Below are 20,755 nucleotides of genomic sequence, written 5' to 3' on the forward strand. Positions count from 1 at the left end.
TAAATTCTATGAGTAACATATACTAAGAAGCGTTTCCTTTTGTTTAAGATTATTTGTAATTGATTATGCGATAATGAAAAATGCATTCGTTTGGCGGAATCCGCGAACTTCGTGCTTGTATTTCAACAAATTATGAATTTGTGGAGAGAAGACAAGAAGAAAGTTGTGTCACACAATCTCAAGTTAAAAAATATTAGCAACGATAATATTATACATTCTATGTATCTAATTTTACTAAATAATCTGATGTATCTAAAAGTTTAGTTTAACTGCGCAACTTAAGCCTATATGCCACAAAAATAAAAATGTCACACTCAAGTTTGTAAAGTTACATAAACATTTAATTAGGGAGCTTCTAGTTCATGTTCAAAAGTTGTTTTGGAGTGTCTAGGTTGTTGTCCACTTCAAGAAACAAAGCAAAGCTTCAAAAGAAATGATTTAATCATGTTGTTGTTGTGTGATTTTGACATGGGAGTTTGCATCAGTTTTATAGAGGTGATTGTTGGTAGATATTTATTGGCTGAGTTAATGGGAAAACCAGTTGAGAAATATAGAACAAAAGGTGATAGGGCATCATGTGCCTATTGTGCTTTTTTGATGAAATTATTGTACAGAAATTGTCCCATACAATCTTGAGAAGATTTTGGCCAAAATAACTTCTAATCTGATTCGAAGTTTTAATGTGTGAAAAATACGATTCTAAGGAGTTTTTATGACCTTGAGCTACATAAGGCACCACACAATGGCCTTAAAAGTTCAATCAGTTAGATTTTGTTATTCGAATAACTTTTGCAGAGTTGTTGAGAGTAAATGACGATTTGTGTTGCTTACTTTCTTGAGTGTGTCTTATTTATCTATTACGATTTCTTCAACACGGGTGTTTGAGCGTATTAGAAGCAAATGCTAAATCTATTATTTTTTGTGAGAACGAGAAACACGTTTGTAGAAATATCAGGAGAGATAATCTGCGGAAGCAGGGGGAAATCTGGGACTTTGGGGATCCCGAGTTGCAATTATAAAGATAGATGTAGGTCGGTAGCTAGCGATAGAGTCATTAGTGTAAATCCATATTATATTGCGTTATCTTAGTAAATTACTTTTCCACCGGTCAAACGCCACCTAGACGTAGGCATCATTAGCTGAATTTGGTGAACAATTTATGTGTTCGTTAATTATTCCGCATCTACTACATTCTCACGATCTTCTCATTAATTTATGCGATTGTCGCATTAAATGCTTGAGATAGTTTTTGTAACCATTATCCAAATTACATAATCCGATGTGCAATAATATTGCATGTGGATGTCGCCGAAATCAACAATCACAATTATCACTATGTAAATAGTACTTTCTTTATGTTACGCAGGCTAAATTCTTGTCTCGAAATTCCGAATTTCGGATCAAAGGATGATGATAAAGAATATATGAAAAATACTCAAAATAATAAATGAGAACAAAGTGATTGTTTTATTGAATCGAGATATTGATACTAAAACATTATTCCGTCTTTAACTAATAACCAAATTCAGGAACTCAAAGAAAATCAATGTTGTCGGTCGTTTTCGGAAAACCCGAGACGCCAAGAAGGCACGTCGCTCAAAGGGCCGATGGTCAGGCCGGAGGTCCTGAAGAGCGGCAAGTCTTCAAACCCTCGCCCAAACTCTTGACTCCTTGAGTCGAGCCTAGCTCCTCGAGTTGAGACTTGAGTCGGCTCCCCGAGTTGAGCCTCACTCCTCGAGTTGAGACTTCATACAGTCTCCTCGAGTCGAGCTTCGCTCCTCGAGTTGAGCCTTGAGTCAATCTCCTCGAGTCGAGCTTCGCTCCTCGAGTCGAGCCTTGAGTCGAGCTTCGCTCCTCGAGTCGAGCCACTCTCGTCGAGTAGAGATCTCTATATTTTGCGTGGCAAGAATGGTATTCGAAGACCCCTAAAGGCCCACAAGAGTTCGGCAAGACGAGCCATTCCCCGCGCGCACAGCACGCTGCATCGGCCAGCCATGCAGCAAGCCGCGCGCCGCGCCAGGAAGGCAGCGCGCCGCGCCAGGCAGGCGCGCGCTGCGCCAAGACGCGCCCACGCCGCGCGCTCCATGCGCCGCGCATCCTGCGCCGCGTCCAGTGACCCGCGCGCCGCGCCTCCTGCGCCGCGCGCCGCGCGTTTTGCGCCGCGCTTTGTGCGCCGTGCGCCTCCAGTTGACGGCGCGCGCGTTCCTAGTCCCACATGGACGAAAAAGAAGCCTTCTAAGGCCCCCAAACACCTATAAATACCCCTCTCGTTGAGGGGAAAGCCATCCCATTATTTCTCAAGGAACTTGAGACTTCTCTCTGCTTCTCCGGATGCCATCCTTGGCCTGAAGAGGATTCTCCTCGATTTCTCGTTCTCAGAGATTCTGAAGCGCTTTCCGGGGACTCCCGAGTGCCGCCTCTCTTGATCGAACGATTAATCTTGAGCCCACGAGCGCTCTAACGGTTTTCGATTGAAAATCGCCTACGCGTCTAGCACCCTAGACGCGTCCACCATTTCTGACAAGAAATCACCTACGCGTCCGGCATTTCCAACTAGGAATCGCCCACGCGTCCGGAATCTCCGCCACAACAAGGAACTCTTGACTTAGAGCCTTCCACGTCTCCAAAAGAGAGAAAACACACATTCTCTCTCGCATACGCGATCTCCGAAGTTCTGAGACGTCGCCGAGGACTCCTCCGCGCCTCGTCTCCTTCGTCGAGCACGCCTCTCCACCAAGGCTCCGCGCCTCATACTGCGTCTCACACGCTTGAACTACGTTCTGACCTGATCCCACACACGGGTACGTAGGCAGCCGACACCCAAGGCACGGTCACTCCACCTCCTTACCCCCTACCTCTCCCGAGAGGCGGGTTGATCGGAGAAAACCCTAGCTCGAGACTATCGAGTTCACACTCTTGGCACGGGTGCGATCACTTGGTCCGGCCTTGGATCGAACCGCCCGAGGTTTTAAATAGTTGTTCATTTTCGTGCGACAACATTTTGGCGCTAGAAGGAGGGGACTTCCCGACCTATTCAGCCCGAAATCCCTTCTGTTCATCTTCTTCTTTTCTTCTGCAAACTCAACTTTCTCGAACTTGAGAAACGATGAGTAGCCAACCACCCGTACGTTCTGAGGGCGTAAACAACCCCGAAAACGTCACTGGGACCAAAAAGTACTTCTTGCGCTCACGAGCGCATGATGACGAAGAGTCGTTCCACGAAGAGAGCTCGACCCGCTCACCATCTCCATCTCCTGATAGCAGGGACAACCGCATCATGGAGCTAGATGAGAGTATCCGCCAACTAAATGCGAAGAACGCGTGGTACCATAGCCGACTGGCTGCGAAGCAACCCGCGCATGACACAATGACCCCCAACGGGGATCCTGAAAACCTCAACGAGGAAAGCCGCGACCGCGACCCTGATTACGAGGGTACTGGCGATTCGAAGGATATCGAGACTTCTCTCACGAAGGATGGGGAACACCCCGCCGTGTTTGAAGCCGGTCCTTCGAACCCCCTACCCCGGACAGGCGACGCGCCGGCTGCTTCTCAAGAGGGAAATTCCCGACGTTCGGCCGTCGACCGACTAGGTCAAAGGGAGAATGTTGCGGAGAGTCAGGGCACGCGGAGAACGCGCCGTCACAGACGAAGCCTGCGCCTCCGTACGACCAGCCCTGATCTTAGGGACCACCTCACCGCCCAACGCATTGAGCGTGGCGATGACCTAAGAGAGCGACTGAGCTCTCGGCCAAACACCCCCGTAGCAGCCCCAACTAACGGGAACCGCCGCACGGGTCAAGGGTCAAATGAAAGACGACAGGTGACTCCTCCCGAACAGGGAGTTACTCCGACTACCGGTCTCGATGTGATCACTATGATCCATAATCTTCGAAATGAAGTACGAGATCTCCGAGAACACGGAATAGGCGGAAGTGCCTATGGGGTCGTCGAGGAGAATTCATCGCCTTTCACGACTCAGATATTGGCCGAGGTGTGTACGGGAAATTTCAAACTCCCGAACCTCGCTCCATACGATGGAAAAGCGGATCCCGCTTACCATATCCAGCACTATGAAACCTGGATGACGATGCAGGGTGTCGCTCCCGGTGCCATGTGCCAAGCTTTTAGTCTTACCCTCGCCGGATCCGGCTTCGAGTGGTTCAAGAACTTAAGGCCAGGAAGCATCCACTCGTTCAAAGACCTGAAGGACATGTTCCTAGCACAGTTCGCTACATCTATGGTCCAAAAGAAGACCCAGATGTACTTGTGGTCAATCAGGCAAGAGAATGGCGAGTCTCTTAGACGATACCTCGCCCGATTCACTGAAGAATCGAATAAGGTCGACCGCTTTGACGACAAAGACGCAATCACTGCTATCACTGAAGGCTTGCGCACAAGTGACTTCCTTAAGTCCATCGTCGGCCGTGTCCCTTCTACCATGGCCGAGTTAATGACCCGAGCCAAGACCTTCATGGGAGTCGAAGATTACCTCGATGGCCGCAAGGGCAATAATCAAAGCCCTCACCGCCGAGACGAGCCTAGCAACGAGCAAGGCCACTCCCATAAAAGACGAAACAGAGGGGGTCAGACTTCCAATAGCCGACCTCCGATGCCCCAAAAGCCGCGACTTGCGGAAAACTTCAAAGGGTACTCGTCGTTCACGCCATTGAACACGCCGCCAGAGCGGATCCTGGCTTTGGCACGTGACAAGTTCACTCCCCCGGCTCCAATAAGCAAAGATCCCGCGACTCGTGATAGATCTAAATATTGTGAGTTCCATCAGGAATACAGTCACTTGACCTCCGAATGCTATAGTCTTAAAAGGCAGATCGAGGCATTGATCCAACGGGGTGAGCTAAAGGAGTTCGTGTTACGCATGATTAGCGCTGCGGGCCCCACCTCGAACAGACCACAATCTGGCAAGGGAGGAGGAACAGCCACTTCTGCCGACCGAACCACGGCTACTGCCAATGCCAATCCACAACTCCACGTTGTGACCACCATACTGGGCGGTCCACAAGATGGAGACTCAGCCCGACAGCGGAAGAAATTCCTGAGGGCCGCGTCCCACGGAGACGCTGCTATGCACGTCAACCTCACCTACGAGGAACCTCCGTCCATACCTCACGAGACGATGTACTTCACCAACGAAGAGGCCAAGCGAGTTGTGCATCCGCACAATGACGCGATTTTGCTCAAAGCCCAAGTGGCTAATAACTTGGTGAAAAGGGTTCTCATCGACAACGGCAGTGCTGCCGACATAATATTCAAGTCCACCTTAGAGCGCATGAAGCTCGGGGGGCTACGCCCAACTCCGACTCAAACACCTTTACTCGGGTTCACTGGGGAGAGAGTCATGACCGAAGGCATCATCGATCTACCGGTCACCTTCGGAACTCCCGGAGGCATTGAAGTCGTTCACATGGTCCCATTCCTAATGGTCGACCAAGAGTCCCCCTACAACGTAATCGTTGGGCGACCCACGCTGAACCGACTAAGGGCCATTACTTCAACATACCATCTACTGGTGAAGTTCCCCACCGAGGATGGAATCGGCACCATGGCTGGAGATCAATCCCAAGCCAGAATATGCTACATCCAAGGAATCGATGGAAAAACTGCTAGAAAGACGGTTAACACAATCTCCCAGCTCAGAGATAGCGTTGAGTCGACCAAGGTCCTCCGCGAAGTCCATGAAGACACATGCATGACACCCAAGTGCAAGGTAACGACGTCCTCATTAGGGACCCCACAGAGTCTACCAGGTCATACATAGACGAGACACCGATCTATCGCCTGTGGAATGCGGAACACTTGAAGAGAGTACTACCACTAGCCAGCGCTCCCCCCATTTTATTTCTTTGCTTTCTAAACATTCAATAAGGCCTACGAGCCAACGTTTTAGGATTTCAAATTTTTTGCAATATTAATAAAGTTCGATGTTTTTCTTTCAAAATCCGCTTTATCAAAGATTTTCAATCATCAAAGATTACACTTGTAAACCCAAAACTCGGGGGGCTAGTGCCATAGGCAATGGTAAGTACGCTCAAAATCCTCAAGAAAGTACGCTCCACAAAAAGAAAGCACGCCCCATCCAAACAAAACACCCGAACATAAAACGGGAACAAGGGTGCACGTAAGACGCCTCTGTGGCGCGCCGTAAGACATCCCCGAGATGCGGGCTAAAGACGCCTCCGCGGCGCGCCGTAAGCCATCCCCGAGATGCAGGCTAAAGACGCCTCCGCGGCGCGCCGTAAGCCATCCCCGAGATGCAGGCTAAAGACGCCTCCGCGGCTTGCCGTAAGCCATCCCCGAGATGCAGGCTAAAGACGCCTCCGCGGCGCGCCGTAAGCCATCCCCGAGATGCAGGCTAAAGACGCCTCCGCGGCGCGCCGTAAGCCATCCCCGAGATGCAGGCTAAAGACGCCTTCGCGGCGCGCCGTAAGCCATCCCCGAGATGCAGGCTAAGACGCCTCCGCGGCGCGCCATAAGCCATCCCAGAGATGCAGGCTAAGACGCCTCCGCGGCGCGCCATAAGCCATCCCAGAGATGCCGGCTAAGACGCCTCCGCGGCGCGCCACAAGCCATCCCAGAGATGCAGGCTAAGACGCCTCCGCGGCGCACCACAAGCCATCCCAGAGATGTAGGCTAAGACGCCTCCGCGGCGCGCCACAAGCCATCCCAGAGATGCAGGCTAAGACGCCTCCGCGGCGCGCCATAAGCCATCCCAGAGATGCAGGCTAAGACGCCTACATGGCGCACTTAAGACGCCTACATGGCGCACCCAAGTCGTCCCTCGCGATGCACCTAAGACGCCTACATGGCGCACTTAAGACGCCTACATGGCGCACGTAAGACTCCTACATGGCGCAACCTAAGACGCCCACATGGCGCACGTAAGACGCGTAAAGGCGCAACCTATAAGACGCCTACATGGCGCAACCTAAGACGCCTACATGGCGCACTTAAGACGCCTACATGGCGCACGTAAGACGCCTACATGGCGCAACCAAGTCGTCACTCGCGACGCACCTAAGACGCCTACATGGCGCACTTAAGACGCCCACATGGCGCAACCATGTCGTCCCTCGCGACGCACCTAAGACGCCTACATGGCGCGCTTAAGAAGCCTACATGGCATATCTAGGCCATCCCTCGCGACTTGCCTAGACGGCTAAACGACGCACTCCGAGTCGCCACAAGGTGTTGCATGTGATGACTAAATCGCAATGCACTTGAAGCCGCCACAAAGCGCACCTAAACCTCCTCGAGTCGAGCTTCGCTTCTCGAGTCGAGTCATCCTCCTCGAGTCGAGCCTTGCTCTTCGAGTCGAGTCGTACTCCTCAAGTCGAGCTTCGCTCCTCGAGTCCAATCATTATCCTCGAGTCGAGCCTTGCTCCTCGAGATGAGTCATTCTCCTCGAGTCGAGCTTCACTCCTTGAGTCGAGTCATTCTCCTCAAGTCGAGCTTCGCTCCTCGAGTCGAGCTTCGCTCCTTGAGTCGAGTCATTCTCCTCGAGTCGAGCTTCGCTCCTTGAGTCAAGTCGTTCTCCTCGAGTCGAGCTCCGCTCCTCGAGTCGAGTCATCATCCTCAAGTCGAGCTTCGCTCCTCGAGTCAAATCACTGTCCTCGAGTCGAGCCTTGCTCCCCGAGTCAAATCATTCTCCTTGAGTCGAGCCCCGCTCCTCGAGTCGAGTCATTCTCCTCGAGTCGAGCTTCGCTCCTTGAGTCGAGTCATTCTCCTCGAAGTCGAGCTTCGCTCCTTGAGTCGAGTCATTCTCCTTAAAGTCGAGCTTTGCTCCTCGAGTCGAGTCATTCTCCTCAAGTCGAGCCTTGCTCCCCGAGTCAAATCATTCTCCTCGAGTCGAGCCCCGCTCCTCGAGTCGAGTCATTCTCCTCAAGTCGAGCCTTGCTCCCCGAGTCAAATCATTATCCTCGAGTCGAGCCCCGCTCCTTGAGTCGAGTCATTCTCCTCGAAGTCGAGCTTTGCTCCTTGAGTCGAGTCATTCTCCTTAAAGTCGAGCTTCGCTCCTTGTGTCGAGTCATTCTCCTCGAAGTCGAGCCTCGCTCCCCGAGTCGAGTCATTTTCCTCAAGTCGAGCCCCGCTCCTCGAGTCGAGTCATCCTCCTCGAGTCGAGCTTCGCTCCTTGAGTCGAGTCATTGTCCTCGAAGTCGAGCTTCGCTCCTTGAGTCGAGTCATTCTCCTTGAAGTCAAGCTTCGCTCCTCGAGTGGAGGCACACTCTCCTTAAGTCAAGCCTTGCTGCTTGAGTCAAGTCATTATCCTCGAGCTGAGCCTTGCTCCTCGAGTTGAGTCACTCTCACCGAGTCAGTCTCCTCAAGTCGAGCATCGCCCCTCTAATCGAGTCATACTCCTCGAGTCGAGCATCGCCCCTCGAGTAGAGTCATATTCCTTAAAGTCCAGCCAAGCTCCCCGAGTCGAGCCTAGCCCTCGAGTTGAGACTTGAGTCGGCTCCCCGAGTTGAGCTTCGCTCCTCGAGTTGAGACTTGATTCAGTCTCCTCGAGTCGAGCTTCGCTCCTTGAGTCAGTCTCTTCGAGTCGAGCTTCGCTCCTCGAACCGAGCCTTGAGTCAGTCTCCTCGAGTCGAGTCCCGCTCCTCGAACAAACACCTGGAGCGATCTGAAGAACAGGTCAGCCAAAGTAGAGACCCGCGCTCGCGCCTGGGGAATAAGGGCCGATCTCCCGAACGCAGACGAAGAAGCGTCACCAGGGCGGGAATGGCGGATGCCCCGTGAGACCGACTTATGCTTGGTGCGCGGTCAAACTTTTAGTGTTGACCCCCGAGCAGTCGAAGCCCTCCGGTGCGGCAGAGCCTTCCGCCAGGTACCACTCCGTCTTCTCAGAGCATCGGCCCACACCATCAGCCTCCGTCTCCGGGACCTCGGAACGAGCACGCCTTTGCGAAATGCAAAAGTGCAGTCGCCTTCCAAGCTGGCCGAGATGGGCGCCATGATCTTCCCCTGATTGGTCACGATTACACGATCGTCGCCCTGCTATTCACCATCGAGTCCCACGGACTCTGCTTGAAAATATCCTTAAACAAAACGTGACTTCACCAAAAGACCAACTGACCGCGACACGCCGGTACGCCTCTACACAAATGCACGCCCTACTTGCGTGTGCATATCCCCTTTGCTCCGGGGCTAGAGCGACGGACGCAAGCGCGTTCGCCTCGCCCACTTACAATTGTGAGAGTATTCTTTATAATCACAAAGGCTTCGCAACAGTGAAGCTCTGGGAAGTCTATTTCCCTCAAACACCCGGCGGAAACAACTAAAAGTTCACCGCCTGGGGCCTCCCGAGCAATGAACTTGGGGGGCTAATGTTGTCGGTCGTTTTCGGAAAACCCGAGACGCCAATAAGGCACGTCGCTCAAAGGGCCGATGGTCAGGCCGGAGGTCCTGAAGAGTGGCAAGTCTTCAAGCCCTCGCCCAAACTCTTGACTCCTTGAGTCGAGCCTAGCCCCTCGAGTTGAGACTTGAGTCGGCTCCCCGAGTTGAGCCTCGCTCCTCGAGTTGAGACTTCATACAGTCTCCTCGAGTCGAGCTTCGCTCCTCGAGTTGAGCTTGAGTCAGTCTCCTCGAGTCGAGCTTCGCTCCTCGAGTCGAGCCTTGAGTCAGTCTCCTCGAGTCGAGCTTCGCTCCTCGAGTCGAGCCTTGAGTCAGTCTCCTCGAGTCGAGCTTCGCTCCTCGAGTCGAGCCACTCTCGTCGAGTAGAGATCTCTATATTTTGCGTGGCAAGAATGGTATTCGAAGACCCCTAAAGGCCCACAAGAGTCCGGCAAGACGAGCCATTCACCGCGCGCACAGCACGCTGCATCGGCCAGCCATGCAGCAAGCCGCGCGCCTCGCCAGGAAGGCAGCGCGCCGCGCCAGGCAGGCGCGCGCTGCGCCAAGACGCGCCCACGCCGCGAGCTCCATGCGCCGCGCATCCTGCGCCGCGTCCAGTGACCCGCGCGCCGCGCACCGCGCGTTTTGCGCCGCGCGCGCCGTGCGCCTCCAGTTGATGGCTCGCGCGTTCCTAGTCCCACATGGACGAAAAAGAAGCCTTCTAAGGCCCCCAAACACCTATAAATACCCCTTTCATTGAGGGGAAAGCCATCCCATTATTTCTCAAGGAACTTGAGACTTCTCTCTGCTTCTCTGGATGCCATCCTTGGCCTGAAGCGGATTCTCCTCGATTTCTCGTTCTCAGAGATTCTGAAGCGCTTTCCGGGGACTCCCGAGTGCCGCCTCTCTTGATCGAATGATTAATCTTGAGCCCACAAGCGTTCTAACGGTTTTCGATTGAAAATCGCCTACGCGTCTAGCACCCTAGACGCGTCCACCATTTCTGACAAGAAATCGCCTACGCGTCCGGCATTTCCAACTAGGAATCGCCCACGCGTCCGGAATCTCCGCCACAACAAAGAACTCTTGACTTAGAGCCTTCCACGTCTCCAAAAGAGAGAAAACACACATTCTCTCTCGCATACGCGATCTCCGAAGTTCTGAGACGTCGCCGAGGACTCCTCCGCGCCTCGTCTCCTTCGTCGAGCACGCCTCTCCACCAAGGCTCCGCGCCTCATACTGCGTCTCACACGCTTGAACTACGTTCTGACCTGATCCCACACACGGGTACGTAGGCAGCCGACACCCAAGGCACGGTCACTCCTCCTCCTTACCCCCTACCTCTCCCGAGAGGCGGGTTGATCGGAGAAAACCCTAGCTCGAGACTATCGAGTTCACACTCTTGGCCCGGGTGCGATCACTTGGTCCGGCCTTAGATCGAACCGCCCGAGGTTTTAAATAGTTGTTCATTTTCGTGCGACAACAATCAACATCACAAACTCAAAACTCAAGGAAATATGAAACCCTAAATTCCAAAATAGTTCATAACTATCATATATAACAAAATGGGAAATCAAGAGCAATAACTCTAGACTAGGAACCCTAAAAATCTGAAAAGCCCCAATATGAGATTGCAATTTCAAAACAACAATCAAGACCACTAAAGGCACAGAAACATAAGACAGAGAAATTTTCACTAGTTCAAACCCTTACAGTTTCAGTTTTAGAAGAGCCCCAATCTTAAAAGCATAGAAATCGTTAGGATTTAGAAGAACTAGAAACATAAACGGTTATTTTTTTTCTTCTTCTTCTTCTTCTACAGTTGTTGCTGCTGCTGTTGGAATTTGGAGGTGCTTGACGGTAATGGAAGAAATTGTGGACGGTGACAAGTTAGAACCCTTGAACGACAATCAAGACAACTCCAAGGTTGAGAATCGTCGGCCCAGCTCGCCCTATTCTTCTCCTTGTCCCTTCTCCGATACCAGTGTCTCTCTCTCTCTCTCTCTCTCTCTCTCTCTCTCTCTCTATCTATCTATCTCTCTCTCTTTCTCTCTCTATATCGAGCTTTCTCTCTCTAGCTCTCTCTTTCTTGCTCTTCCTCTCTGTTCTCGTCCGTCTCTTTATCTTTCTTTTTGTTTCCTAACAAACTTTGAGAGAAATCTATTGTATACTTGATTAGTATAAAATATATTCTACCGCCCAAATGAAGTACAAGTGGGAAATTTCCCTCCTTTTCAAAACTAAGTGAAAATTTAGTGACTTTAGTTTACACTACTTTTTTATGTTGACGGTAGTAAATATAAAACTAATCACTACAATTTTAAGTTTGAATGGAATCTAATAAACCTCTTAAACTTGATGACCATAGTTTATTTTAACAGACTCCATTTTTGGACCAAAATATAGTCTCCCTGAAAAAGAAAAATTGTAGTTGATAAACAGTTTTGTGGTGGTGCATACAATTGATACCTAATATTTATAAACTTCGGTTCAGAAATTGGTTAACCGATTTTGACTTTTTCCAAAACCGATAACCGAACTAATTTGAAATTTTCTTTCGATTAACTGAACCGAATTTTTGGTTGCTCATGTGGCACCAAAAATTTGGTTCGGTTGAATTGGTTCGGTTCGGTTGTCCAATTATTCGGCTTTGTTGTACATCCCTAGACTAAATAGCTCAAAGCAGGGAATGCTCTATCCCGGCAGAATATTCCATTAAACATTGGTGAAAGTCGCACAAATATCCCTTCAACATATCAGGGATTGGTAGAAGCGTATCAAGTAAAGCAAATAAAAAAAACAAAAAAAAAAGCTATTAGGATTTGAAATTGCAGTCATGCTCTAGTCTATTATTTCTATCACCATTTTACTCATTCTGAAACTTATGGTTTTATAATACAACATAATTTTTTTTTTATTATTAAGTTTTTTTTAATTTACCAGCAAAACTTATGCTACGATAAACATTAACTCACTAGACCGTGCTATTTTGATAATAATTAAAATTACATCAATGCCCCTTCAACTATGTCACTCGTAACGTTTCACCCCCTCTAATCTGAAATAGTGCACCAGAGACCCTGAAATTCTACAGCGTAACTAACAACTCCTTCTGTCAAATTCTACCTGACGGTGTGAAATCATTAAGGGCAAAAAAGTATTTTTGTTCTTCATTATTTTTTAGTTTCTTATTATTCTATTTAAAATAAAAATCAAATATTTTATTAAATTTATTACTCTCTTGTATTTATATCAAGGATCGAAATACCGTTACCGTTACCGTTCCGAGCTTCAGAATTTACTGGTAACCCCTGGTACCGTAAAGGAATACCGGGGAAAGCAGGAAAAAAAAACCCGTACCGTTGAACTTACCGTTACCGTAGAGGAATACCGTCAAATACCGTATTTACCGAGGGGAATCCATAAAAGAAATATACAAAAAAACATACAAAGTACGTAGGATAAAATTCATAAAATTAAAAATAGTGTACAATGTTTCAACACATCACCAAATTACAAACTCAACAAAAACTAAGTTCAATAGTACAAACCAAAATGATAAAGTTCAACACAATCCACCAAATACTATAGTTCAACAAATTCAACATAAAAGGAATATAAATGACTACTCATAGCGACCGTATGCAACGGTCATACAGTAATCATACCAACTCATGTAATGAGCACATGCACGAAAGTACCTATCAAAGTGATAGAAGCAACAGACATAGAGTGGAGGGGATAACCTGGAACTGGTCGCACCTTCTCGGGAGCTTGACATGATGAATAGTAGTTCTAGAACTGGTTGTAACTGGAAGACCCGTCATTATAAGAGGACTCCGTGCCTTGAGGACCAATTGAAAACAAGCCATAACAATTTCGTCATAAATCAATAAACAAGTTCAACATAACCATAATCATCACTAACTAATCAAAAAATTACAAAATAATTATAAACATGAACACAAACTCTAAAATTAAAAACAAGTCATAACAATTTCGTCATAAATCAATAAACAAATTCAACATAACCTTAATCATCACTAAGTAATAAAAAAAATTACAAAATAATTCGGATTAATTACAATAAAATTATAAACATGAACACAAACTCTAAAATTAAAAACAATTCATAACAATTTCGTCATAAATCAATAAACAAGTTCAACGTAACATTAATCATCACTAACTAATCAAAAAATTACAACATAATTCGGATTAATTACAAAAAAATTAGAAACATGAACACAAACTCTAAATAAACATTACATTCATGTTCACAACTATCAATTTATACTTAATCTTCAAGAATTATCAAGAAATTTCAAAAATTAAACTCAAAATCATCAAAAAAATATAAAGAGGTCGGGAAGCTCACCGGGAAAGGAGTAAATCGGCGGGATCTGGGAAGAATTCACCTTCGTCGCGTCGGGAAGCTGGCGGCACGGCGGGAACCGGGCGGGATCTGGGAAAATTCTCACTTAGTCGCGCCGGAATTTTGAAGATCTAATACCGACGCAAATGAAGTTTTTTTGGGGGAAACCGGGTATTTATACCCGGTTTTTTGGTTTTTTTTAAATGAACCGGACCGGGAAGTGGGAACCGGGTTCCTCACAGGTTCCCGGTCCGGTTCCCTCGGAATCACCGGAAAATTCCGGTTTTTAAGGTTCCGGTGCCGGGGAGTTCAAAAAAGGGGGAACCGGTGCGGTTCCCGTCCGGTTCCCCAATCCTTGATTTATATCATTCTTTCCCTAATATCATACATGTATTATCTCGAAAGCATCCCATCGAAGGTCATTTCCCTTGTGGGGCTTCGACGGCATGAAGCTCGGAAACTTTCCGCCGATTCATTTCCGTCAAAGCTGTTGGAATTGCTTGACGTGCTCTTCTCGCTCGTGTTCTTATTGCTGTTCTCTGCTGCGAGGCTGCTGCAAAGGTTGAGGCTCACGCTCGCCACATAAGCGCCATTGTGGGAATCACTGCTTTTCGATGGTTTCTCATCCATGGAGTAATGAATTTGTTCTTTTGCTTGGAATTGGTGACTATGTAGTTGAGAATCATAATATATGCTTAGCTTCTTCACTTCAAGCAATAGGACTCGTAAGTTTAAACAAAACAAGCTACTCCGTAATAATCTAAATCAATATACATGTAAAACAAAAAATTTAATGTAAAAAAAAAAAAAAAAAAAAAAAAAACTATCAGTCTACAAAATGGCGTCTCCTGGGATCCTTGGGAACAATCTTCCAATGTCCGTCGGTCAAGTTCTTGTCCATGGCGATCTTCCGCCACTTTCTGATCCTCCAATCCATCTTCTTGGTGAGCCCGCAGTGCCTCTGAAGCTTGACCGGCATGGAATCGTAAACCTCCCACCATTTTCGGTGAGCGTAGTCGCTGGCAAACAAATGGCGGTCGGCCATGTCCCAGTTGCAGTCGTAGTCCCTGTAGCACGTCCAGGGCTTGAGGCCGAGGTAGTGCAGCGCCGCCACGTGGTCCCTCCGGCGGCTCCGGTCGCCGGAGGCGTAGACTTTGAGGTGGTTGGTGCCGGCGGGGAGGCGGTGCCACCAGACGAAGATCTCGTTGAGAAACCCCTGATCGCCGCCGTTGTAGGAGACGATGTCGAAGCTTCTGCGCATCATTTCCTCGAAGAGGCACCTGGAGGGCTCGAGGAGCATGAGGCCGGAGTTGAAGAGGGAGTTGTCGTTGGGGGCGGCGGAGAGGGAGGGGTAGGACATGAGGTGGTCGAGGTTTTTGAGGACGATGAGGTCGGAGTCGATGAACACGATCTTTGCGTAGCGGGTCAGCTGGAAGACGCGCAGCTTGCTGTAGTTCCACTCGTTGTACGAGTTGGGGGCGGCCAAGGGGCTGCGGATGCGTTGCACCGGGACGATCTTCCAGCCGGCGGAGCGCAGGGCCGACAGGGACCTGGGCCCCACGGAGGACGAGTCGGCCAGGAGGACCAGGTCGTGGCTCGTGTTGCTGCGTCGCAGGCTGTGGGCCAGAGCCACCGCTCCGCACACGTACGACTCCGATGAGTGAAGGATCGTCACGTACGCGTACATTTTCCTTTTCCCTTTCCCTTTCCCTTTCACGCTTCTCTCCTCTCTTATCGCCTCTGCTTTTCCTTCATTCATAATTTCATACACACGCGTCGTCAGTTTCTACGAAGGTAACAAACGGCAGTCCACTTAAGGAGAAAGACAATGAACTCGAGGATATTAAGAAACCGCACTACGTTTACGCTAATAGTTTACTTTTGTATTTGGAAATCTAATTTAAACTCAATGTACTTCTTCTAATTTGTCCAAAAAAAAAAAAAAAAAAAAAAACTTCTTTCATCGCATTTCGATTAGACCTTATTGTTAATGTATTTTAATAATATTAATAATTATTCCAGTGAATACTTTTTAAATTTAAAAAAAAAAAAAAAGTAAAACTTTCTTTGAATCTGTCATCTTGGAGAAAAATTAGTATATCGAAAATTAGTATAATGATATATATAAATTATTCTCTTGAGCTTGTTCATAAAATAAAGTTAGTCCATAGTTTCGTGTTGTGGCATTAAGAGTCACAGAAAGCGTGTTGGAGCAGCACACATGTTAGGATTAATATTGTAAACAAAGAGTTGTTAATACGTTTGAATTTTAGAAATAGTTGTTGAGATTTATTTTGTGAAATCTCTCTCTCTCTCTCTCTCTCATTAGTTGTCCCTCTCTAATGACACTTTGACATTCGACTTCATATATATATATATATATATATATATATATATATATATATATATATTTTGAGGTATATTAGACTTTATAATTGGACTAGCAGGAAATGAACAAGAATATAAAAGAGTCCGGTACCAGTGTTTCATCCGTAGATACCAGCAAATATTATTCGTTTCTATGAATATTTATAAGTTATCGTTCATTAACATAGTATATATTATTGAATATTCTACAAAACACAGATACATGTATTTATTATTAACGATATTTTGAACTAGGGATTTTCAGATTTTTATTATACCAATTTTGAATATGTGCACATATGATTTATATTTATGAATACTAAATATAAATAATCTATTATTTTCTGATTACCAATACACATACACAGGTCTGCACATACAGATGATAAAAAATTAAATATTTAAAAATTATTTATTATATAAGGGTTATGTATATACGTAAAGGTCAGAATCTGATTACAGCAAAATACGTCTTTATTAAACATATCATATCAAATTCAAAATTAAACAGCACATTGAGTTGATATAATCTTTCCAAGATATGTAAAGATAACACAACGAAGAATATAGCATATGTAACTCTTAAAAGCATTTTTCTTAAGTTTGTGTGTACGGAATTTATTTGTAAAAATAGGGTGTATATGTCTTTAAATATAGTTATGTTATAATTCTACAATAACATTTGTTCACAAGATTTATCATGTGCGGGTTTTTCCTGACTGAAGTTATCAAAAAGATTTCTCTTTTCTCAAGCAAAGTCAAAGTATCACCTCTTCGTTACGTTTTTAATCGAAAGGATAAGAATCATATGTATATATGTATATATTTCAGTTTAACATATATATATAACAACTTATAGTAGAGGGTCAAATGTTTACGTAATGAGTGGATAAATGAAACTAAAGGACTACAATTTGGGAATAAAATATTGTAAAAAAGAAAATGTCGAGCGAGTAAGAGCAGCATGTGCTAGACAAAAAAAAAATACTTCGCTCAATTAGTCTCTTAAAATATCATGTTATTTTAGGTAACACTTTAAAACATATTTTTCACCTCTCAAAAAAAAAAGAAAAAAAAAACCCCTTATTTGTCACCCTAAAAATGGTTTTATAAAAGAAATTAATTAAAAGTTGGGTACAGAGGCTATATAGCCCAATAAAACTTGAGCTTTTGCAAAATAATCATAGTTTGCCAACTATAAGCAAATTAGTCCGAGTAAGATTAATCTAGGCTGGGTTAAATTTAATCCCAACGAACTATAAAGACAGAATGTAAGCTGTATGAAGGCTGGATTAAAATTATCGAGACATGATTAAATTTAATGAAAACATATACTCTCAATTGTCTATTTTGTTATACCTAATGAAACTATGGCTATTTTGTAAAAGTCATAATTTCAATTGGTTACTTCATACCATTTTTTCATAAAAGTTATATATTTTGAATTTTGAGGGTAAATATTTTACAGAATGCTATTTTTTTTAAGTTATAAACCGTTATTACGTTCGTAAGTATGTTTTAAGGGGTAAAGTTTCATCCAAAGGTTACACGTCATTATGAAAATGATTAATAGACCATTTTTTTTGCTTGAGTAATAGTTTTAGGCTAAAAAAATAAAATAATAGTCACCAGAGATATACACTGTAAATTTCACAAAATATGCACATTGCCAGATAGAGAAGTGAGAATAAAAGTCTAACAGTAATGACGATAATAATAAAATAAGAGTAATATCAAACAGAAGTGATCTTCAAAGTTTAGGAATTCAATTTTTATTTCTTTTTTATAGTCCCTACAACTACAAGGATACATAGAACGCAAACCGTTCAATATAATAAATATCACGATTTGGTCTTTAAAAGCCATAAAAGTAATGCTAAGCCATGTTGACATTCTTGCCAAACATGAACGCATTGATGACACAATCATCTAAGTCTTACCCATTTTATCGATTTATATTCTTTTGAGCATTAATTTTGAATATCCAAATTAAAATCACTAACGTGTATTTACAAGAATAAATGATATCTTTAAAAGTAGAAACATAGCCTATAACCATACCTATATAGTATATTATATATACAGCCCCTTTTGCATGATATGCGATAATTAGTTGGCCAAGTATTAGAGGATTTTTATTACAAAAAAATAGCACGGTAAATTTCCTAAAACACGCCTTCACAAACGACGTCTTACCGATAAGCCACCAAACAAAGATATGAAGAAAAAAGATCCCATGTTTTATAATAAACTCATTAAATTCTAATATAATATCTATGATGTCATTCAAGCGTGTTTAGCCACCTCAAGAGCGTTGAGAAATGTTCATGTAAAAAAAAAAAAAAGTAGGATGATTTCATGTCGAATGAGAAGAAATTAGAAGTATACGTGGCCCCACAAAATAGACTAAGAACTTTTCCATGCCTTGTGAGAACTGAGAAGGTTTTGGTTGAATCAGCAAGAGCAAAATACTAAACAATGGGATTTTATCAAGGGAACTAATTAGTATTACTATTTAGTTTCCCCTTAAATTTCCTTTATTAATACTTTTTCATATACTCTACCAACTCATCCATTTCTTGATTTTACTTTCTTATTTTAATCGTTACTATTTGTATATACTTAATAATCATTATTATTATTTTAATGAAGAATAGCTGTCATAGTATCATTTTCTTATTATTGTTTGCGTCCAAAATTAGAACTTGTATAGTTGATCAATGACACATTTCCCTGGTCTACAAAGGAAAAAAAAAACATGGTAAATTCGAAACACGCTGATTAAATTCATGATACGAAAATTTTAAACCTTTAACTCCAAGAATCACGTGTTAATCAAATTAATTTCAAGAACACTGCTCATTCACAATATTCCATCGACATTGTGAGTTAGACATTGTATTAGAGCCTCAGTTTCAAAGCTCCTTTGTGGGAGTATATTCTTCGGGACTATTTGGTGGCGAGTAAGTTGTCTGAATTTTAATAAAAAATAGTTTGTTTTTAAAATTTCAGAAGTTAGTCCTATATTTGGAATTTCTATGGTTAAAATAGGTATTTCGACTTTGTTATTTTCCTTCAAAAAAAAAAAAAAAAAGTAAGGGAAAAGAGAAAGGAACCTGAGAGTGAGCGTGGAATAGGACGAGCGAGTTGGCAAGAGCCAACAGGCGCGAGAAGCTGTTCTTGAAGCCTCGAAATGTGGGGCCTGTAAAGCCAAAACTCCATTTTTCTATGCATCAGCAAATCCTCGCACCTGAAGATCTCTCTCATGGGCCCACACTCCCCCACGAACGCCACGTGTACATCCCCGTTTCCCCTCGCCGCCAGACTCGCCGCGGCCAGGTTCACCTGAAGCGCCGCCACGTGTCTCCGCGTCCCGTTAGCCCCGTCACCGCACGGAACCCTAGCCACCACCACGTCGAGGCCGTCGTACGCCGTCTCCGACGCCGACGGAAGAGGAATCTCCGGACACTTGGGCGGGGCCCACTTCGCGTCCTCGTCGATCCACTCCGGGAATAGCTCTTCCCATTTCGCCCCCGTCGAACCGAACCTCACCTGAACGGTCTCCACGTGTGGTCCACGTAAGCGTTCCCTGTCGTCTGCTTCCGAGTTGACCAACCCAACCCTGATGATTCGGTTGTCAACAGTTTTGAGTTTTTTTTCGATCAGGACTTGGAGCCACGGGGGGTGTTTGGCTGCGGGGACAGTGACGTCATCGTCTTCCTCGTCGTCGTCGTCGTCCTTGTGAAGTCTTCGAGTGGTCGATAAAGTGGCGACTGGGCTGTCGTCGTCTAATACGACGTTGGTGGGTTTTGAGTCGCGTAGTGAGAGAGCTGCGAGGACTAAGAAGGTTAGAGAGAGAGAGAGTAGACATATTATGAAAGTCTTTCGATTGGAGAAACTGGAATTGTTATGGGAATTGGCCGCTTTCGAGACCATGATTTGTTTGTGGTGCTTATGTTGAGATTTACGATTTAATTTTGAAATATTTGTTATGATCATCATCATCATATATATGTACTTTCTAGTCGGGGATATTATTGATATACGTTTATATATGGTTGAAAAATATTCGGTTGTTCTATAAGGTTAATTCTCTTTATTTTTGGCTTGGAATATAAGGAAGCTTATAATTTCGATACGTGCTTAATATTCTCATCTAAACTTTATTATTTAATTTCTACACATATAATAATAATCGTTGATAATTGCATGGATGCACGTTGGCTTTTATTTTCTGTCAATTATAAGTGGCAGCGCGTGCGATTTCTTAATTTCACACGCGCTTCCTGAATTTGTATCATTTTTGCAGCTAGCTACTTCTTGGATAATAATAACTGTTGTTTGATACATTAAAGAAAGAAGAACGAAAAAGAGTGCCTTGTTTGAGGGCTAGCAATGCAAAGAATAATTTAGGTGGTTATATTTGTTGCGTATATATAGTTTTATTAGTATTTGATGAAGATTTTCAAACTACCAATAAAGCAAATATTATATATACGGCATACGTCCAAAAAAAAAAAGATATTTGTTTAGGTACCCCTCGAGAATTGGGGTTTTATGTCTTCCATGTTAAAAAAAAAAAGTTGATATTCGTACATATATTTTTTAAAGCGAAAGATCCATAGAAATGTGGAGATATTTGCTTTCTTTTGCAAAGTGTAT

The 20,755-nt window shown here is 44.9% G+C and overlaps 1 protein-coding gene across 1 annotated transcript; it reads right to left on the reverse strand.

Annotated features, from left to right (window-relative positions):
- Positions 1 to 14,401: 14,401 nt before the first annotated feature.
- Positions 14,402 to 20,107, reverse strand: LOC149380764 (putative UDP-glucuronate:xylan alpha-glucuronosyltransferase 4). Its single transcript, XM_089601047.1, has 2 exons — positions 19,210 to 20,107; positions 14,402 to 15,475 (listed from the first exon to the last, which is right to left on the reverse strand). Exons 1-2 carry the CDS (start codon positions 20,099 to 20,101, stop codon positions 14,553 to 14,555), a joined length of 1,815 nt encoding a protein of 604 aa, XP_089457173.1. The 5' UTR covers positions 20,102 to 20,107; the 3' UTR covers positions 14,402 to 14,552.
- Between the last annotated feature and the right edge of the window lie 648 nt (positions 20,108 to 20,755).

The sequence above is a fragment of the Urtica dioica genome, chromosome 11, assembly GCF_054948205.1.
Source record: "Urtica dioica subsp. dioica isolate 48M chromosome 11, U.dioica_male_clone48M_v1_H2, whole genome shotgun sequence".
NCBI lineage: Eukaryota > Viridiplantae > Streptophyta > Magnoliopsida > Rosales > Urticaceae > Urtica > Urtica dioica.